The sequence below is a fragment of the Bombina bombina genome, chromosome 1 (genome assembly GCF_027579735.1).
Source record: "Bombina bombina isolate aBomBom1 chromosome 1, aBomBom1.pri, whole genome shotgun sequence".
NCBI lineage: Eukaryota > Metazoa > Chordata > Amphibia > Anura > Bombinatoridae > Bombina > Bombina bombina.
In genome coordinates, this window is record NC_069499.1 from 108,959,247 (window position 1) to 108,978,088 (window position 18,842).

Consider the following 18,842-nt stretch of genomic DNA (forward strand, 5'->3'; position numbering starts at 1 on the left):
TTGAGTATTGTGTGCAGTTCTGGAGACCATATCTTCAGAAGGATATTAACAAACTTGAATCTGTGCAAAGGAGGGCTACCAAAATGGTACATGGTCTAAAAAATAAAACTTACCAGGATAGGCTCAATGACCTAAATATGTATAGCTTAGAGGAGAGAAGGGAAAGAGGTGATATGATAGCAACTTTCAAGTACATTAAAGGGTTTAGTAAAACTGAGGCTGTGGGTATTTTACATAAAATGGAAAATTCAAGAACAAGGGGTCATGAGCTCAAGCTAAAGGGTAGTAGATTCAGAAGTAATTTGAGGAAGCACTTCTTTACAGAAAGAGTGATTGATTTATGGAATAAACTTCCTCAAGAGGTAGTAGCAACAAACACTGTGGGGGACTTTAAAAATGCATGGGACAAGCATAGGGCTATCCTACGAACTAGATAAGTTTATACTGTTAGGTAAGGTCGGGCAGACTTGCTGGGCCTATGGCTCTTATCTGCCGTCAATATCTATGTTTCTATATGGCTGGTATACTCTAACATGAATTCTCTATCTTACAGAACATTGGATCAAATCATTGCAAAATGCTGCTTCAACTTTTCAATAAGTTGCTTAGTTTCAACATGGTCAGGGAAAGCATTTTCTGACTTCTGAGCAGCTACATAACTGCTCTGAAGATCTCCGACCTGGAAGAGATGAAGTTAATGAGAAGCGTTATTTCATGCGTCATAATCGGTGGTGCAGAGGTACTGTATGCAATGTGCACAAATCATAAATACATTACAAGCCCCAAAAAATCTTCTCTCTGGAATTATAGCTATATTTTAAATGATAAAGTCCAACATAGAAAAAGGAGGTCAGAACTGTGTCTGCTCTATGGTATGTTTGTGTATAAAGCAAGTGCATAATAAAGCAGCACAAATACTGAGTGAGCACAAATAAGACAGCTGCTGGAGTTCAAGAAAAGTGTAAAAGATAATACAGATCAGCGGTACACCAGATTCAGCTTTTATTGTAATTAGGACATGAAGAGTACATCTGGCATTTAAACAAACATTTTATAGAGCTTGCAACAATTTGGGACTCTTGAATCTTTTAGTCATTTTATTTATTTTATCATTCTTCTAAAGAAAAAGATACAACTGTCTGCTTCAGTAACATAAATGAGGCTGGCATACTGTCAGATTCCCATCACAATGTGAAGCATGCAGTACATCAAAACTTTAATCACATGCAAACTGCTCGTCACTAGGGGTTTATAAACAAGAGTTTATCATTTTCCACTTAAATGTATAATGTAAACTATATCTGCATTATGGGTAGTCTCTCACTACCCATGTGTCAAACCAGAGTGCTAAAGGTAAAGTATGCCAAGACATTATCTAATTTATTAATGCTAAATTGAAAGCTATCAAGTAAAGTGTGTCATATTGAAATAAAACAGAAAGACTATGGGTTCAATTTATCAAGCCCTTCGCCTTGCTACGACTGCAGGTTCTCACAAGAGAACCTGCAGTGAGTACTCATCAAGGAGCGGTCATCACACCGATGCTTCCCTAACTCTTCGTCGGACCGGGGAGATTGACAGCCAATCAAGCGTGGGTAGGGTGAGGCGTTGCACCAAAGCACAAAATAGTGCTCTTGTGCAATGCTGAATTCTGCCAGGTCATGAGCTGCGACCTAAAGATAATTTTATTTAATTTAAAATACTTTTGTATCAGAATATCATCAGAAAGATAGTACAGTACTGTAATCAGAAAGGTAACTCATTTGCAATTTAGAACACAATAACCAAACCAAAAATGCAGGCAGAGAAGATTGTGACTGGTGTGGAAACATGGTTATTTTTAATAATTTTACAGTTAAAAAAAATATTTATGAAAATTAATTATGGATTTGGGGATTTGTATCTATAGCTGTAAATGGACATAGTAGATGTATTTAGTAAATATACTGTATTTTAGCTCATACTCATATTTGTGACCTGGTTCAAAAGATGCAAAGCAAATTCTAAGATCTAAGATGTGCAGGGGTGTTTTTTTTTTTTTTTAAATCACATAGGTATTAACAAATCAATAATATTTATGTGCTGCAGTAAGGGTGTACTATGGGGGGGAAAATATACCTCTAATGCTACGTGCTACTAAAAAATAGTTATAAGCATTAATGCGTATATGGTAACATTATGTACTCAATGGCCTAGATCCAATAAAACCTGTTTGTTAAACTAATATCTTGAAGAAGAAAAAAGTCACAGCAACCTCATATCACTCTCCATTTAAAGGAGGAGTATCTATCTCGTAACTGTTCACTGCCCGACACATAGATGAGTTCCACTGTGCAGGATACTGCATCATAAAAACACCTTCAGTACTTTGTAGAACAAAAAAAAAAAAAAAAAATATCTCTCTATAAAACAGTCTATTTTGACATTTGCACAAAAGAAAGCTTGAAGTGAGTTAAAGGGACAGTCGACTTAAAAAAATGTATTGTTTAAAAAGATAGATAATCCCTTTATTCCCCAGTTTTGCATAACCAACACTGTTATATTAATATACTTTTTACCTCTGTGATTACCTTGTATCCAAGCCTCTTTTAACAGCCCCCTTATCACATGGTTATTGATTATCTATTGACTTGCATTTCAGCCAATTAGTTCAGTGTCATGCACAACTCCACAGGAGAGAGCACAATGCTATCTATATGGCTCACAAATTACCAGTCTCTTGTAGTGAAAAGCTAATAAAAAAGCATGTGATAAGAGGCTGTCTGTAGTGGCTTAGAAACAGGCAGAAATTTAGAGGTTTAAATATTATAAAGTATATTAATATAACAATGCTGGTTGTGCAAAGCTGGGGAATGGGTAGTAATTACTAACATATCAATAAACTATCTTGCAAATGTGTTTCTCGAGTGTTGTGTTTTTAAATATTATTTTTCCCACAGTGACAGCGGTACTCATTTGACAAGATATCATGTAAAGGGCACCTCATGCAACTACAGATGCTAATGGCAGAAACATACATTAACAAAATGCTGAAAAAGATAGGTGAAAACAGTTAATTTACATCAATATAGAGTATAGGGCTTCCTGTTAACTATGTATGGAATTAGTAAAACACCCTGCGAGGTGAAATGTAAGCCCGAACAAGAGGCTGCTTATCTTCTTTTCTCTGTTTGATTTCTGGTAAAACACCCTGTGAGGTGAAAGGTAAGCCCAACTGAGAAGCTTTGTATTTATACTTTTGGATTATAAATAAAATATTAAAAAAAAAAAAAGTCAGGGTCACCATGTGCATTGTAGCCATGACACATGGTCATCATGAACAGTGGATTTCAGCAATAACCCCGTAGTACAGGACAGGGACCATTGGTGGCCTAGTAGGCAGTAGTCCCAAAGCTTCAGTGTATGTGCTGGTTGATGTCGCCACAAATGTGTGGTGATGTAACAAAGGGGCAGAGTTGAAAGGGAGCTGAATGGGGGGAGGTATTTCAAAACGCACAATCTCAGCTCCCTTAGCAGCTACAGACAATCAAGACCCCTGGTTTGAAGAGAATCGCCTGCTCTTTCAAATGGTGGTCTTGAAAAACACCAAGCCCACTTCCCAAAAAAGTAAAAACATGGTCTTTTACTGGGAAGGGGTTCTTTAGGAGAAAAAAAATCTAAAATGTTTAATAAAGTTTATTTTATAGTGAATACAACCCTATTTAAAAATAAATAAAAATGTACATTTGTGGCAATTATTATCTAGCAGAAAAATGTGCTTTTATTTTTACAGAGGGGCCTAAAGCCTATATTTGCACCTCTTTAGAGGAATAGTTTAGTCAAAATTAAACTTTCATGATTCAGACAGAGCATTTAATTTTAAGCACTTTTCTAATTTACTCATATCATCAATTTTTCTTTGTTCTCTTGCTATCTTTATTTGAATGTAAGCTTAGTAGCCGGCCCATTTTTGGTTCAGAACCTTCATTTAGATTATTGATAATAGGAGCAAATTAGAAAGTTGCTTAAAATGGCATGATCTATCTGAATCATAAAAGTTTAATTTTGACTAGACTATCCCTTAAAATCTGCATACCCTAGATAACAGTATAGTAAGGTGATCACAGTGGTTACCTGGGTATTTACTAAAATACTAAATATAATAATGGTATATGCATGCATCTGCTGGGCTCGCTGAAAAAAAAGAAGTATATATAATTTTTGTGTGTCACTCCCTGAAATATGAATTACAGTAGTGTTCAAATTAAGCATGGGGTGTGAAAAAGGCATAGCTGGGAAAACAATTATCATCCAAGTTTGATTTAATAAATTGTAGTGCTAAAATTGGGATTTTTCTTTCGCCTCTTAATATTAGAGGCAAACAAATGACTTATGTTACTTACCTTGTCAGAAAGAGAAGCAAAGTTAAAATGTGGTTCGTACATGTGAGGTGCGAGTGAAGAGGCAGTCTGTAGGAGTGCTCTAGCCTATAATAAAACACAGTATAAAAAAAGAAAATAAAAATACAAAAAGAGGGGGCCCCTGCTTTGAAAAGCAATATTCGGGATGAGGGTGAGGGATGTAGCATTACATTTGATAGTTCATCACAAATTCTGATTTGCAAGTTAAAAGTGATTTCAACACCTCCACTAAGATGAAGCAAAAACACCCCTACATACCAGAGTTTAGATCTCTTCCACACTCCGTCAATCCTCATATGACCAAGTAAAAAACAGAAAAGCAGGAAAGGCAAAGCGGGGCAAATGAAGTGCAAAACAAGTACTAACGCAAACTGTGTAAAAGAAAGAGTGGTGTTTGTGGACTCTCACCATCATGATGCAAATTAATTTATCAGATAAGCATAAATTTTGTTTTCCTTCACCAGGTGGAGAGAGAATACGAGACATAATAGGCACTATGTCTGCAGAACTTTCCTGCCAAAAGCAGTCTAAGGAGGCATAAATATCAAAGTGATAAAACTTTGAAAAAGTAAGCAGAGAGGAACAAGTAGCTGTTCTATGTAAGCCTCATTACGGAAGGCTCAAGAAGTAACAACTGCTCAAGTGGAATGAGCAGTAATGCGCACAAGGCAGGTCTTCCCAGCAACCAGGTATGCTTTACAAATTAAGGTTTTAAGCCAAGCGGCTAAGGTAACTGCTATAGCTTTCTGACCCCTGTGAGGTCCATAAAAATGGACAAATAGAGAAGACAGTTTTAAATCCTTTGTGGCTTTAACATATAATTTTAAATAACTAACAACTCACAAAAATGTATTTGCAGATACTACCTTGGAAATAAAAGAATAGCTAGTGCATAGAAGTACAGACACAGTGTCCTGATGAAAAAAATCAGGAAAGGAGGTTTGCAAGATAAAGGTGAAAGCTCAAACTCTTCTGGCTGAAGAAATGGCCAAGAGAAAAATAACTTACCAGTATAAAATTGTAGATGTAAACCATGAATAGGTTCAAAAGGAGGGGCAAGAAGAACTCTCACAACCAGATTAAGATTCCATTGAACAGAAAGTGGTTGAATAACTGGTTTAATTATAAGAAGAGCCCAGAAAAAGGTCTGGATATCAGGAATGTTGGCAATACGCTTATGAAATAAAATGGATAGGGTAGAAATCTGAACTTTTTTAAGAGAACTAGCTGACAAGCCTTTCTCCAAATTATCCTTCAGAAACTTGAGTATTCTAGGAATTCGAAAATAATTCCAATTGAATCCCTAAGTTTTGGTTTAATTCTGGCTATCACCCTAGATAGCAAAACAAATGTAGGAAAGAAATGTCAGGTTGAACGATAAGAGAACCACTAGGGCATCTATTAGATATGCTTGAGAATACCTGGTGCCATATTGGGATAGCTTGTGATTCGAGAAAGAGGCCATGGGATCTATAGATCTATGTCTGACAAGCTCCAACATCTCACTATTTGGTTGAAAAACATCCTGGTTCAGAAACCACTTCCCTGGGTAAAGACACTGGCGACTGAGAAAGTCTACTATAGTAACAAGATAGTAGGTAAAGTAGTACTAATGGTAAGTACCTATATGTGCCAAATATTTTGTAATCAACAAGCACCTGCTGTTAGGGAGGCAATATAGCACTAAGGAGACTCATAGAAAAATGAGTTGTATAGGAGAAATTCTCATTGAATAATACAGGAACGATTGTTTAACCATTCATACTTTATCTTTATTGGTTTAACTATTCAATAAATAAAGTCCAGGAATTTGTGAACTGTATCAATATAAATTATCTCAATTTGGTATTTACCTTTGAGGCTAACTATTCGGATATCGCCATGAGGGGCATGCAAGATGGCAGTGTTAATACCAATGGCTATAGAAAGTCCATAGCTGGCAAAACTCTATTGCATGGCAAGAGCTGTCATCCGCCACATGTCCCTTATGTGATTGCCAAAGGCCAACTCATACGCCTGAAAATAAATTGCTCTGATTCAGCTACCTATGAAGGCCAGTTTTGGGCATTAGTTGAACGCTTAAAACAGAGGGGATATAAAAACTCAGACATTAAAAACGCAAAGTCAGAAGTAGACAAGATAGACAGGAAATCTTTACTTACAATGAGGAAAAAAACATGTGCTCATCATAAGGGGGTTACCTTTGTGACCAACTATAGTGCCCAGTACAAGCAAATTTGTGGCATTATCCGGAAACATTTTGGCCTTCTAAAAGCAGACGATAAACTGGTTAACACAGTGGATGGTGGGCTCAGGTGCTCTTACAGAAGAGCGTGCACAATAGGAAACATTCTATCCCCGTCTCAGTTGAGAATGAAACCTCGGGAAGTGAGCTCATGGCTCACTCATAAGGGCATGTATAAATGTGGACATAACAAATGCAAACCATGTGAGTATGTGGAAGTGACATCCACTTTTATGTCAACTGTAAACCATAATACACATGAAATCGAGCAATGCTTAAATTGTTCTTCTAGCAATGTGATTTATATTATTCAGTGTATTCAGTGTGAATTCCAGTACATAGGGCTCACTACTAGAGATATCAGATCTCGTATTCGGGAACACTTCAGTTCTATTAATATAGCAAAGGCTACAACACCAATACTGCAACATTTCTCCATCAAACATCACAAGAACCTGTCAACATTTAGATGGAAACCCATTGAACAGGTAGTTGCTCCAAAAAGAGGAGGAGATAAAGAGAAACTCCTTCACAAAAGAGAGATGTACTGGATTTTCCATTTTGAAACCAGGTACCCAGGAGGTTTAAACTCCCAAAACTAGATACAGGGTATGTGTAGACTGAGGAAAAGCTAAACCAGCATTGCCACCCTCCTAACTGCACTTCTCACAACGTGTGCAATTAAATTGGGGGATTTTTTTTTTTACAGAGGTTGGAGGTGGCGCCCAAGGCTATCTGGCAAAGGAATGGTTAATATGAGAATATACCTTCAACTAAACCTATTCAATTTGATTTCTGAGGGTGGTTATTGGTGATACAAATTTGAAATAAAAATTCAAATTAAAAAGTTCTAATTAAAAAATGCAAGTTGCTGCAGGTATTTGCTATTCATAAAAAGTTTTATTAATACATACATATAAAGAATCACTCGAAATCATTCACTCCATAAATCCTCTAGGTTAAAATAATATGAAATTCACTGTACTAATAGGCTATGACACCGGTGTCCAACCACTCTAGGGTTTTAAACTAAGTGTTGGCTTAACTTAATGTTCTATGTAGCAATTAAATTAGAGACTCAATGCGGTTCACAACAACATAAATCTTACACCTTAAATTGCTGATAAGATATATATAAAAAGTCTGTTAATGACTCAATGACTTGACAGTTAGCAGATACTGCAGTTTTTAAAATCTTTCTAAAAAAACAAAAAAAAAAAAACGGATTGAATGTGCACAAAATTGTACTTCCTAAGAGGCTCCACACTGAATGATAATCTTTAAGAAATTAGGCACAGCCTATTCAAAACAATGTTCACACATTTGAGTATATACTTGAGAAAGTTCGTTGCAGAAAACAAATAATATCCTTTACGTAATCGCAAAGTCTTTTGTGTAATAGTAAGTCTTGTTACCCCGTAGGTTGTTATTTTTGTATTTGGAGTATTTCCAATTAAACAGATGGTAAGTCTTTTGATGTGTTTCACTTACCCGGTGTTCCGGTAATGGGGACGGTCTCTCTTCAATCCGCTTACCTGGATTCTACCGGGTTTGTACTGGGTTACTAGCAACAAGCTGTACAAGATTCCTCCAATTCTTCTAAGTGTGCACACCTTGGAAATAAAAGAATAGCTAGCCTTTGTCAAGATCTTGACAAAGGCTCCTTGGAGAGCTGAAACGCGTAGACTAGACCATTATCCGGCTTTGTGGAGAGACACAGACAACATTAGCTCCCAGGACCGTCACGCCAGAACAAAGTGAATTTATTGAACTGCTGGGCAGACGGTAGGAGCACAAACCTACGCAAGATCTCAAGTGTGCACACTTAGAAGAATTGGAGGAATCTTGTACAGCTTGTTGCTAGTAACCCAGTACAAACCCGGTGGAATCCAGGTAAGCAGATTGAAGAGAGACCGCCCCTATTACCGGAACACTGGGTAAGTGAAACACATCAAAAGACTTACCATCTGTTTAATTGGAAATACTCCAAATACCGAAATAACAACCTACTTGGTAACAAGACTTACTATTACACAAAAGATTTTGAGATTACGTAAGGGATATTATTTGTTTTCTGCAACGAACTTTCTCAAGTTATATACTCAAATGTGTGAAAATTGTTTTGAATAGGCTGTGCCTAATTTCTTAAAGATAAAGATTATCAGTCAGTGTGGAGCCTCTTAGGAAGTACAATTTTGAGCACATTCAATCCGTTTTGTTTTTTTTTGTTTTTTTAGAAAGATTTTAAAAACTGCAGTATCTGCTAACTGTCAAGTCATTGAGTCATTAACAGACTTTTTATATATATCTTATCAGCAATTTAAGGTGTAAGATTTATGTTGTTGTGAATCGCATTGAGTCTCTAATTTAATTGCTACATAGAACATTAAGTTAAGCCAGCACTTAGTTTAAAACCCTAGAGTGGTTGGACACCGGTGTCATAGCCTATTAGTACAGTGAATTTCATATCGTTTTAACCTAGAGGATTTATGGAGTGAATGATTTTGAGTGATTCTTTATATGTATGTATTAATAACACTTTTTATGAATAGCAAATACCTGCAGCAACTTGCATTTTTTAATTAGAACTTTTTCATTTGAATTTTTATTTCGAATTTGTATCACCAATAACCACCCTTAGAAATCAAATTGAATAGGTTTAGTTGAAGGTTTAAACTCCCAGTATGATCTAATAAACTACTGGAAGTAGTGGTTGTATCATTCATTTTTTGTACACATAGATTCCCCTCCCTCTGTAAATGAGAGTCAATAATCCATAAATTAATATGTCCACAGTTCACTTTTAGCTTACTATCTATGTTAGAGAAATATAGAGAACATACGTTAGCTATTGCTCTCTCACAGAGTGTTGAACTGTATCAATTAGTTCAATTGTAATAATCCCCCAATTTGATAAGACACAATAATGTACTAGTTGTTTATTATTATAAACCAGATTTATAATCACTCGATTGTTGACACACATACTCAGTTAGTTTTTACAAGACTTTTAGAACATTATTGCATCTATGTATTATTGGGTTTAAACTAACATTTGTCAAATAACATGCCTGCATATAAGCGCATATGATGGCGCTGTAATAGCAGTGAATTATAAGCATTAGTTTGTTACTCTACAATCAAAACGTTGGATTGTCTTATGTTCATATATATTTTTTTTTCATTGCCTTGCTTATGTAATCGGTGTAGTATGCTGATATATCACAGGGTTGGCAGATTGGAGTGTTAAAAATCGCCGCATTTTGTTTTTAGACCAATCACAGCAGTTCAAGGTACCTTTAAATACACAGCTGTGTATGTTTTTAACAAGCTATGATTAAGGCTACAGCCGAAACGCGCAAGCTTGCTAGTTAAGGCGTTTTTTGTTTTACCCACCCATGTTGATTTCTTGTCTTCTGCTTTAAACTTATAGAAGAATAAAGCATTAAAGTTTTTTTTAACTTGGAACGAACTTATTTGAGGATTCTTTCAAATTTCATTTTGGCTTTATTATTTTCCGGGTACACTAAAGAACCCTCATTTGACCTATTGCTAAGGGATTAGCAGCCAAAAGGCAGTGGAGGAGTGTGTGCCAGATATAACGTCACGTCAGGTACGCATACCGGTGACGTAGCAGTTGTCTAGCGCATCCAACAGATGCAACTTACCCGAGGAACATACGGGGAACCGAGACGAACGGTGAACAGGCAGATTAAAAACCTCCAGAGGATCTCTGGAATTATGGAAAAGTGAGGATGCCCAGGACCGCCGTAGTTGTCTGACCCCTGCACCGGACGCCCTTGAGTGAGTACCCAGCACAAGTTGGCTTAGCTTTCTTCAGAAAGCATCCTTGTGATAATAGCGCTTATATAGGTTATTGGGCATACAATTTCTTGACTCATATGAGATGTGCTGAATTTTGTGCTGCACGTTGGAATCTTGATGACATTCATGTGAATTATACAGCACTACAATACCAGTACAGACTTTTTTTTGATACATATATATGGCTTTGTTTTGCCTTGTTTTTTCTGGCACACTCTGACCACTAGCTATATAGATATATTCCCTTAGCGAGTTACCCCCATATATACATATAAATATTTTTAGTATAAAATTGGGGGACTGTAGGTATTTCCCATCACTAGCATCTATAATTCCTTCTCCTATATTAACTATTCAATCACACGTTTAAAAACACTTGAACTCTTTGGATATCAATATATTGCATAGGTGAGTGAATAATTCCTCTGAGAATCATGTATCTAGATGTGAAACATTGTAATTGGTTTGTATAATATCAAGCAGTCAGATACAAACAATATATTTTGTAGCCGGCTATTAATAAATTCAGAAATAACGTTTTAACAAGAGGACTTGTTAATAAGTGGGATGTCAGAAAGTCCTTGCTTACACGGTTAACTTTAGCACAGCTGTTCAGTGTAATAGATTCTGTCTCCTTAAGCCCCTTCTATAGCGGGGGCTAGATTAACGATTAAAGTGAATGTAAATATTGATGCTATAGCGCCCGGTTTTTAAAAATTCGATTAAAAACAGGGGCACTTTAATTCATCAAAATTTACATTTCACTCCTGTTGTGAAAAAAAACTTACCTTTTAATCTTCACAGCAGCTCCAGCTTCCTCCACCCGCTACCCGTCGCAAAGCCTCTTCCTGGGTCTAAAATGAGGAATCAGGCTTCCTCCAATCACGGCGTTGAATCAGACACTGATTCCCCCTGGGGGAAGCCGTGATTGGAGGATGACCTATCCATCATTTCTGACGTCAGAAATGGCTTGCAACGACCGGAGGAAGCTGGAGCTGCTGTGAAGATTAAAAGGTAAGTTGTTTTTTTTCACAACAGGAGTGAAATGTAAATTTTGATGAATTAAAGTGCCCTTGTTTTTAATCTAAATTTTAATAACCAGGCACTTTAGCATCAAAATTTACATTCACTTTAATGTTTGACTTGTTTCACTATCATAACATTTTTGACTGAGAAAGTCTGCCTCCCAATTGTTCACACCTGGGATGCGGATAGCAGAGATTCTGCATATGTTAAGGTTCCCCCCAAGGTATAATGTAGGACACTTCCTTCATCACCAGGAACTGCTAGTTCTGCTCTGGTGATTGATGTACGCCACTGCTGTGACATTGTCGGACTGGAATTGAAGAAAGGATTCCTGCCTAAGGTCAGGCCGAATAGTGCATAGAATTTTTATTGGTAACCTTGCCTTCCGAGGAGACCGCGCGCTCCCTGTGCTTTCTGAGACCCCCAACTTCACCCCAAATTTTTAGGCTAGCATCAATGGTGATCACCCTGGCAGAAGAGGAGAGGTCTACATGAACACCAGGATAGGTGAGTATGCAACATGTTTGCGACTGATCCCATTACACTAAAGCAGCAAATGCAAATGTGGGAAATGGTACTACATCTAAGGCAGCAACCATTAGACCCACTACTTCCATGCACCTACCAACGTAAGGAAAACGATTGAGTTTATGTTGAGCACAGGCCTGTTGCAGCTTTAGTCTGCAATGGACTTTCAGTAACAGACGTTTAGTCACTGAATTAATTACTAATCCCAGAAAATACACATGGGTCAGAGGCGTTAAGGAGCTTATTGAAGACTGATTTTCCAACCATGACTGTGAAGCAGTTGAATAATTGCTTATGTGAGACACAAACAGATGAAGAGATGGTGCAAGGACCAAGAGATTATTAAAATAAGGAAGTGAAGAGATTTCTTGAACTTGGACCACAGTCATCAATGCTCCTAGAACCTTAGTAAATACTTCTGCCAGATTAAATGGAAGCACCGCAATCTGGTAATGCTTGTTTAGGAAAACAAACCTCAGGAACCTGACATGGTCCTTGTGAATGGGGATATGAAGCTAAGTATCTCTCATATTATTATTTATATTATATAATATTTTTATTTATGGTAAACATAAACTGACCCTCCTGCACTAAAAGATGTATAGTACAAACTGTCTCCATCTAGAAAGTAGGAACTTGAGATTCAAGAAAGGCTGAAAAGCACCGTCCTTTTTTGGTATTATGAAGAGATCCCCAATTTATTTCTGAAGCTGGAACTGGAGCAATTACTCCCATTGTTTCCAGATCCTTCACACAATCTAGGAATGTGCATTTGGAGGCTGTAGTAGGCTTTTTGGTCTGCTTGATTTTGAAACAAGAAGGTTGGGGCTTCCATGAAGGTTTGGAGAAACCTGATATCTGGGCAGAAGAAGCAGTTTGTTTGAGTCTTAGGTAGCCAAATGAAACAAAAATGTCCTGCTTAGGGTTTCTATCCTGTGGCAAAAACCCTCCATTACCTCAAGTGACTGTGGCAATAATTGCATCCAGTCCTGACCCAAAACGCATTTTACCCTGAAAGGGAAACGATAATAGCCTGCATTTAGAGTCCTGGGCTGCAGACCAAGACTTGAACCATAAAGCGTGCATAACCAAAATAGACAAAGCAGCACTCTTTGCATTAATATAAACCATTTCTACTGCTGCATCTTGGAATTCTTAGGATTCTACTGCTGTTCTTTGCAATTTTTAGGAGCTTCAAGCAATCCTGGATCTCTTAAATTTCCTCAGAAATTAGTTCTGAAAAGGTTGGCACACCAGACCGCAGTAGTAGCAGTTGTACAGGCAACACTGATAGCAGGTCTAAACAAAGACTGCAAGCTGGAATGACCATATGTCAAAGCCTTAAAGCTTTCTAGCCAGGGGAATTTTGAAAGAGGTGCTATATTTTAAAGGAATGTTAGTTTGCTTGGGAAGTGTGAATATAGCTCCATCCATAATAGAAATAGTTTCCCATACCTCTATATTTGCAAAAGGAAGAGGAAATATAGTTTTGAACTTGGCAGACAGAATAAAAACAGAATTTATGCTTACCTGATAAATTACTTTCTCCAACGGTGTGTCCGGTCCACAGCGTCATCCTTACTTGTGGGAATATCTCTTCCCCAACAGGAAATGGCAAAGAGTCCCAGCAAAGCTGTCCATATAGTCCCTCCTAGGCTCCGCCCACCCCAGTCATTCGACCGACGGACAGGAGGAAAAAAACAGGAGAAACTATAGGGTGCCGTGGTGACTGTAGTTAGAGAAAATAATTCATCAAACCTGATTAAAAAACCAGGGCGGGCCGTGGACCGGACACACCGTTGGAGAAAGTAATTTATCAGGTAAGCATAAATTCTGTTTTCTCCAACATTGGTGTGTCCGGTCCACGGCGTCATCCTTACTTGTGGGAACCAATACCAAAGCTTTAGGACACGGATGAAGGGAGGGAGCAAATCAGGTTACCTAAACAGAAGGCACCACGGCTTGCAAAACCTTTCTCCCAAAAATAGCCTCTGAAGAAGCAAAAGTATCAAATTTGTAAAATTTGGCAAAAGTGTGCAGTGAAGACCAAGTCGCTGCCTTACATATCTGATCAACAGAAGCCTCGTTCTTGAAGGCCCATGTGGAAGCCACAGCCCTAGTGGAGTGAGCTGTGATTCTTTCTGGAGGTTGCCGTCCGGCAGTCTCGTAAGCCAATCGGATGATGCTTTTAAGCCAAAAAGAAAGAGAGGTAGAAGTCGCTTTTTGACCTCTCCTTTTACCAGAATAGACGACAAACAGAGAAGAAGTTTGTCTGAACTCTTTAGTAGCTTCTAAATAGAATTTTAGAGCTACATCTAAATTGTATAACAAACGTTCCTTCTTTGAAACTGGATTCGGACACAAAGGAGGAACAACTATCTCCTGGTTAATATTTTTGTTAGAAACAACCTTTGGAAGAAAACCAGGCTTAGTACGCAAAACAACCTTATCTGCATGGAACACCAGATAGGGCGGAGAACACTGCAGAGCAGATAACTCAGAAACTCTTCTAGCAGAAGAAATAGCAACCAAAAACAAAAATTTCCAAGATAACAACTTAATATCTATGGAATGTAGAGGTTCAAACGGAACCCCTTGAAGAACTGAAAGAACTAGATTTAAACTCCAGGGAGGAGTCAAAGGTCTGTAAACAAACTTGATTATAACCAGAGCCTGAACAAATGCTTGAACATCTGGCACAGCTGCCAGTCGTTTGTGTAATAAGACAGATAAAGCAGAAATCTGTCCCTTTGGGGAACTCGCTGATAATCCTTTATCCAAACCCTCTTGTAGAAAGGAAAGGATCTTAGGGATTTTGATCTTATTCCATAAGAATCCCTTGGATTCACACCAGCAGATATATCTTTTCCATATTTTATGGTAAATTTTTCTAGTTACCGGTTTTCTGGCTTGAACTAGAGTATCTATCACAGAATCTGAAAACCCACGCTTTGATAGAATCAAGCATTCAATTTCCAAGCCATCAGCTGGAGGGAAACTAGATTTGGATGTTCGAATGGACCTTGTACTAGAAGATCCTGTCTCAAAGGTAGCTTCCATGGTGGAGCCGATGACATATTCACCAGGTCTGCATACCAAGTCCTGCGTGGCCATGCAGGAGGTATCAAGATCACAGAGGCCCTCTCCTGTTTGATCCTGGCTACCAGCCTGGGAATGAGAGGAAACGGTGGAAACACATAGGCTAGGTTGAAGGTCCAAGGCGCTACTAGTGCATCCACTAGAGTCGCCTTGGGATCCCTGGATCTGGACCCGTAGCAAGGAACCTTGAAGTTCTGACGAGACGCCATCAGATCCATATTTGGAATGCCCCATAATTGAGTCAACTGGGCAAAGATCTCCGGGTGGAGTTCCCACTCCCCCGGATGGAATGTCTGACGACTCAGATAATCCGCCTCCCAGTTTTCCACACCTGGGATGTGGATCGCAGATAGGTGGCAGGAGTGATCCTCTGCCCATTTTATTATTTTGGTCACTTCTTTCATCGCCAGGGAACTCCTTGTTCCCCCCTGATGATTGATACAAGCAACAGTCGTCATGTTGTCTGATTGGAATCTTATGAATCTGGCCTTTGCTAGTTGAGGCCAAGCCCTGAGAGCATTGAATATCGCTCTCAGTTCCAGAATGTTTATCGGGAGAAGAGACTCTTCCCGAGACCATAGTCCCTGAGCCTTCAGGGATTTCCAGACCGCGCCCCAGGCCACTAGACTGGCGTCGGTCGTGACGATGACCCACTCTGGTCTGCGGAAGCTCATTCCCTGGGACAGGTGGTCCAGGGTTAGCCACCAACGGAGTGAGTCTCTGGTCTTCTGATCTATTTGAATCACTGGAGACAAGTCTGTATAGTCCCCATTCCACTGTTTCAGCATGCACAGTTGTAATGGTCTTAGATGAATTCGCGCAAAAGGAACTATGTCCATTGCTGCAACCATCAATCCTACTACTTCCATGCACTGAGCTACGGAAGGACGAGGAATTGAATGAAGAACTTGACAAGCGTTTAGAAGTTTTGACTTTCTGACTTCTGTCAGGAAAATCCTCATTTCTAAGGAATCTATTATTGTTCCCAAGAAGGGAACTCTTGTCGACGGAGACAGGGAACTTTTTTCTATGTTCACCTTCCATCCGTGAGATCTGAGAAAGGCCAGAACGATGTCTGTGTGAGCCTTTGCCTTTGAAAGAGACGACGCTTGTATTAGAATGTCGTCCAAGTACGGTACTACTGCAATGCCCCTTGGTCTTAGAACCGCTAGAAGGGATCCGAGTACCTTTGTGAAAATCCTTGGAGCAGTGGCTAACCCGAATGGGAGGGCCACAAACTGGTAATGTTTGTCCAGAAAGGCGAACCTTAGGAACTGATGATGTTCTTTGTGGATAGGAATATGTAGATACGCATCCTTTAGATCCACGGTAGTCATAAATTGACCTTCCTGGATGGTGGGTAGAATCGTTCGAATGGTTTCCATTTTGAATGATGGTACTCTGAGAAATTTGTTTAGGATCTTTAAATCCAGAATTGGTCTGAAAGTTCCCTCTTTTTTGGGAACTACAAACAGATTTGAGTAAAATCCCATTCCTTGTTCCGCCGTTGGAACTGGGTGTATCACTCCCATCTTTAACAGGTCTTCTACACAATGTAAGAATGCCTGTCTCTTTATTTGGTTTGAGGATAAGTGAGACATGTGGAACCTTCCCCTTGGGGGTAGTTCCTTGAATTCCAGAAGATAACCCTGAGAAACTATTTCTAGTGTCCAGGGATCCTGAACATCTCTTGCCCAAGCCTGAGCAAAGAGAGAGAGTCTGCCCCCTACTAGATCCGGTCCTGGATCGGGGGCTACTCCTTCATGCTGTTTTGTTAGCAGCAGCAGGCTTCTTGGCCTGCTTACCCTTGTTCCAGCCTTGCGTCGGTTTCCAGGCTGGTTTGGCTTGAGAGGCATTACCCTCTTGTTTAGAGGATGCAGAGTTAGAGGCCGGTCCGTTCCTGAAATTGCGAAAGGAACGAAAATTAGACTTATTCTTGGCTTTGAAAGGCCTATCTTGTGGGAGGGCATGGCCCTTTCCCCCAGTGATGTCTGAAATAATCTCTTTCAATTCTGGCCCAAAGAGAGTCTTACCCTTGAAGGGGATATTAAGTAATTTTGTCTTGGAAGATACATCCGCTGACCAAGACTTTAGCCAAAGCGCTCTGCGCGCCACAATTGCAAACCCTGAATTTTTCGCCGCTAATCTAGCTAGTTGCAAAGTGTCATCTAAAATAAAAGAATTAGCCAACTTGAGTGCGTGAACTCTGTCCATAACCTCCTCATACGGAGTCTCTCTACTGAGCGACTTTTCTAGTTCCTCGAACCAGAACCACGCTGCTGTAGTGACAGGAACAATGCACGAAATGGGTTGCAGGAGGTAACCTTGCTGTACAAAAATCTTTTTAAGCAAACCCTCCAATTTTTTATCCATAGGATCTTTGAAAGCACAATTATCCTCGATAGGAATAGTAGTGCGCTTGTTTAAAGTAGAAACTGCCCCCTCGACCTTAGGGACTGTCTGCCATAAGTCCTTTCTAGGGTCGACCATGGGAAATAATTTCTTAAATATAGGAGGGGGGACAAAAGGTATGCCGGGCTTCTCCCACTCCTTATTCACTATATCCGCCACCCGCTTGGGTATAGGAAAAGCATCAGGATGCACCGGAACCTCTAGGAACTTATCCATCTTGCATAATTTTTCTGGAATGACCAGGTTGTCACAATCATCCAGAGTAGATAACACCTCCTTAAAAAGTGCGCGGAGATACTCTAATTTAAATTTAAATGTCACAACATCAGGTTCTGCTTGTTGAGAAATTTTACCTGAATCTGAAATTTCCCCATCCGACAAAACCTCCCTCATGACCCCTTCGGATTGGTGTGAGGGTATGACAGAGCAATTATCATCAGCGCCCTCCTGCTCTACATTGTTTAAAACAGAGCAATCACGCTTTCTCTGATATGCAGGCATTTTGGATAAAATATTTGCTATGGAGTTATCCATTACTGCCGTTAATTGTTGCATAGTAATAAGCATTGGCGCGCTAGAAGTACTAGGGGCCTCCTGCGTGGGCAAAACTGGTGTAGACACAGAAGGAGATGATGTAGAACTATGTCTACTCCCTTCATCTGATGAATCATCTTGGGCAACTTTACTATCTGTGGCAATACTGTCCTTACTTTGTTTGGACGCTATGGCACAATTATAACACAATTTTGAAGGGGGACACACATTGATCTTCAAACATATAGAACATAGCTTATCTGAAGGTGCAGACATGTTAAACAGGCTTAAACTTGTCAAAAAAGTACAAAAAAATGTTTTAAAACAAAACCGTTACTGTCTCTTTAAATTTTAAACAGTGCACACTTTATTACTGAATACGTGAAAAAGTATGAAGGAATTGTTCAAAATTTACCAAATATTCACCACAGTGTCTTAAAGCATTCAAAGTATTGCACACCAATTTTCAGAGCTTTAACCCTTAAAATAAAGAAACCGGAGCCGGTTACAGTTTTAACACCTCTACAGTCCCAGCTACAGCCTTTGCTGCGATTTTACCAAACCCAGGGGGGAATACGATACCAGATGAACCCTTCTAGGAACTTTTCCAACTACTTTCAGATCCTCACACATGCATCTGCATGTCTTGCTCTCAAAAGTAACTGCGCATTAATGGCGCGAAAATGAGGCTCAGCCTACAACTGGGAAGGCCCTTCCTGACTGGAAAGGTGTCTAACACAGTGCCTGACGTTAAAAAACGTTCCCCAAGCTTA

At 39.1% G+C, this 18,842-nt stretch overlaps 1 protein-coding gene across 1 annotated transcript in view; it reads right to left on the reverse strand.

The window, feature by feature from the left end:
• Window positions 1-516: 516 nt before the first annotated feature.
• Window positions 517-18,842, reverse strand: part of TTC8 (tetratricopeptide repeat domain 8) — a 333,163-nt gene continuing 314,837 nt past the window's right edge. Inside the window, exons 13-14 of the mRNA XM_053697577.1 lie at window positions 4,383-4,466; window positions 517-679 (exon numbers count right to left, since the gene is read on the reverse strand). Coding sequence (XP_053553552.1) covers window positions 563-679; window positions 4,383-4,466 — 201 coding nt within the window. The 3' untranslated portion in view covers window positions 517-562. The remainder of the gene's footprint in view (window positions 680-4,382; window positions 4,467-18,842) is intronic.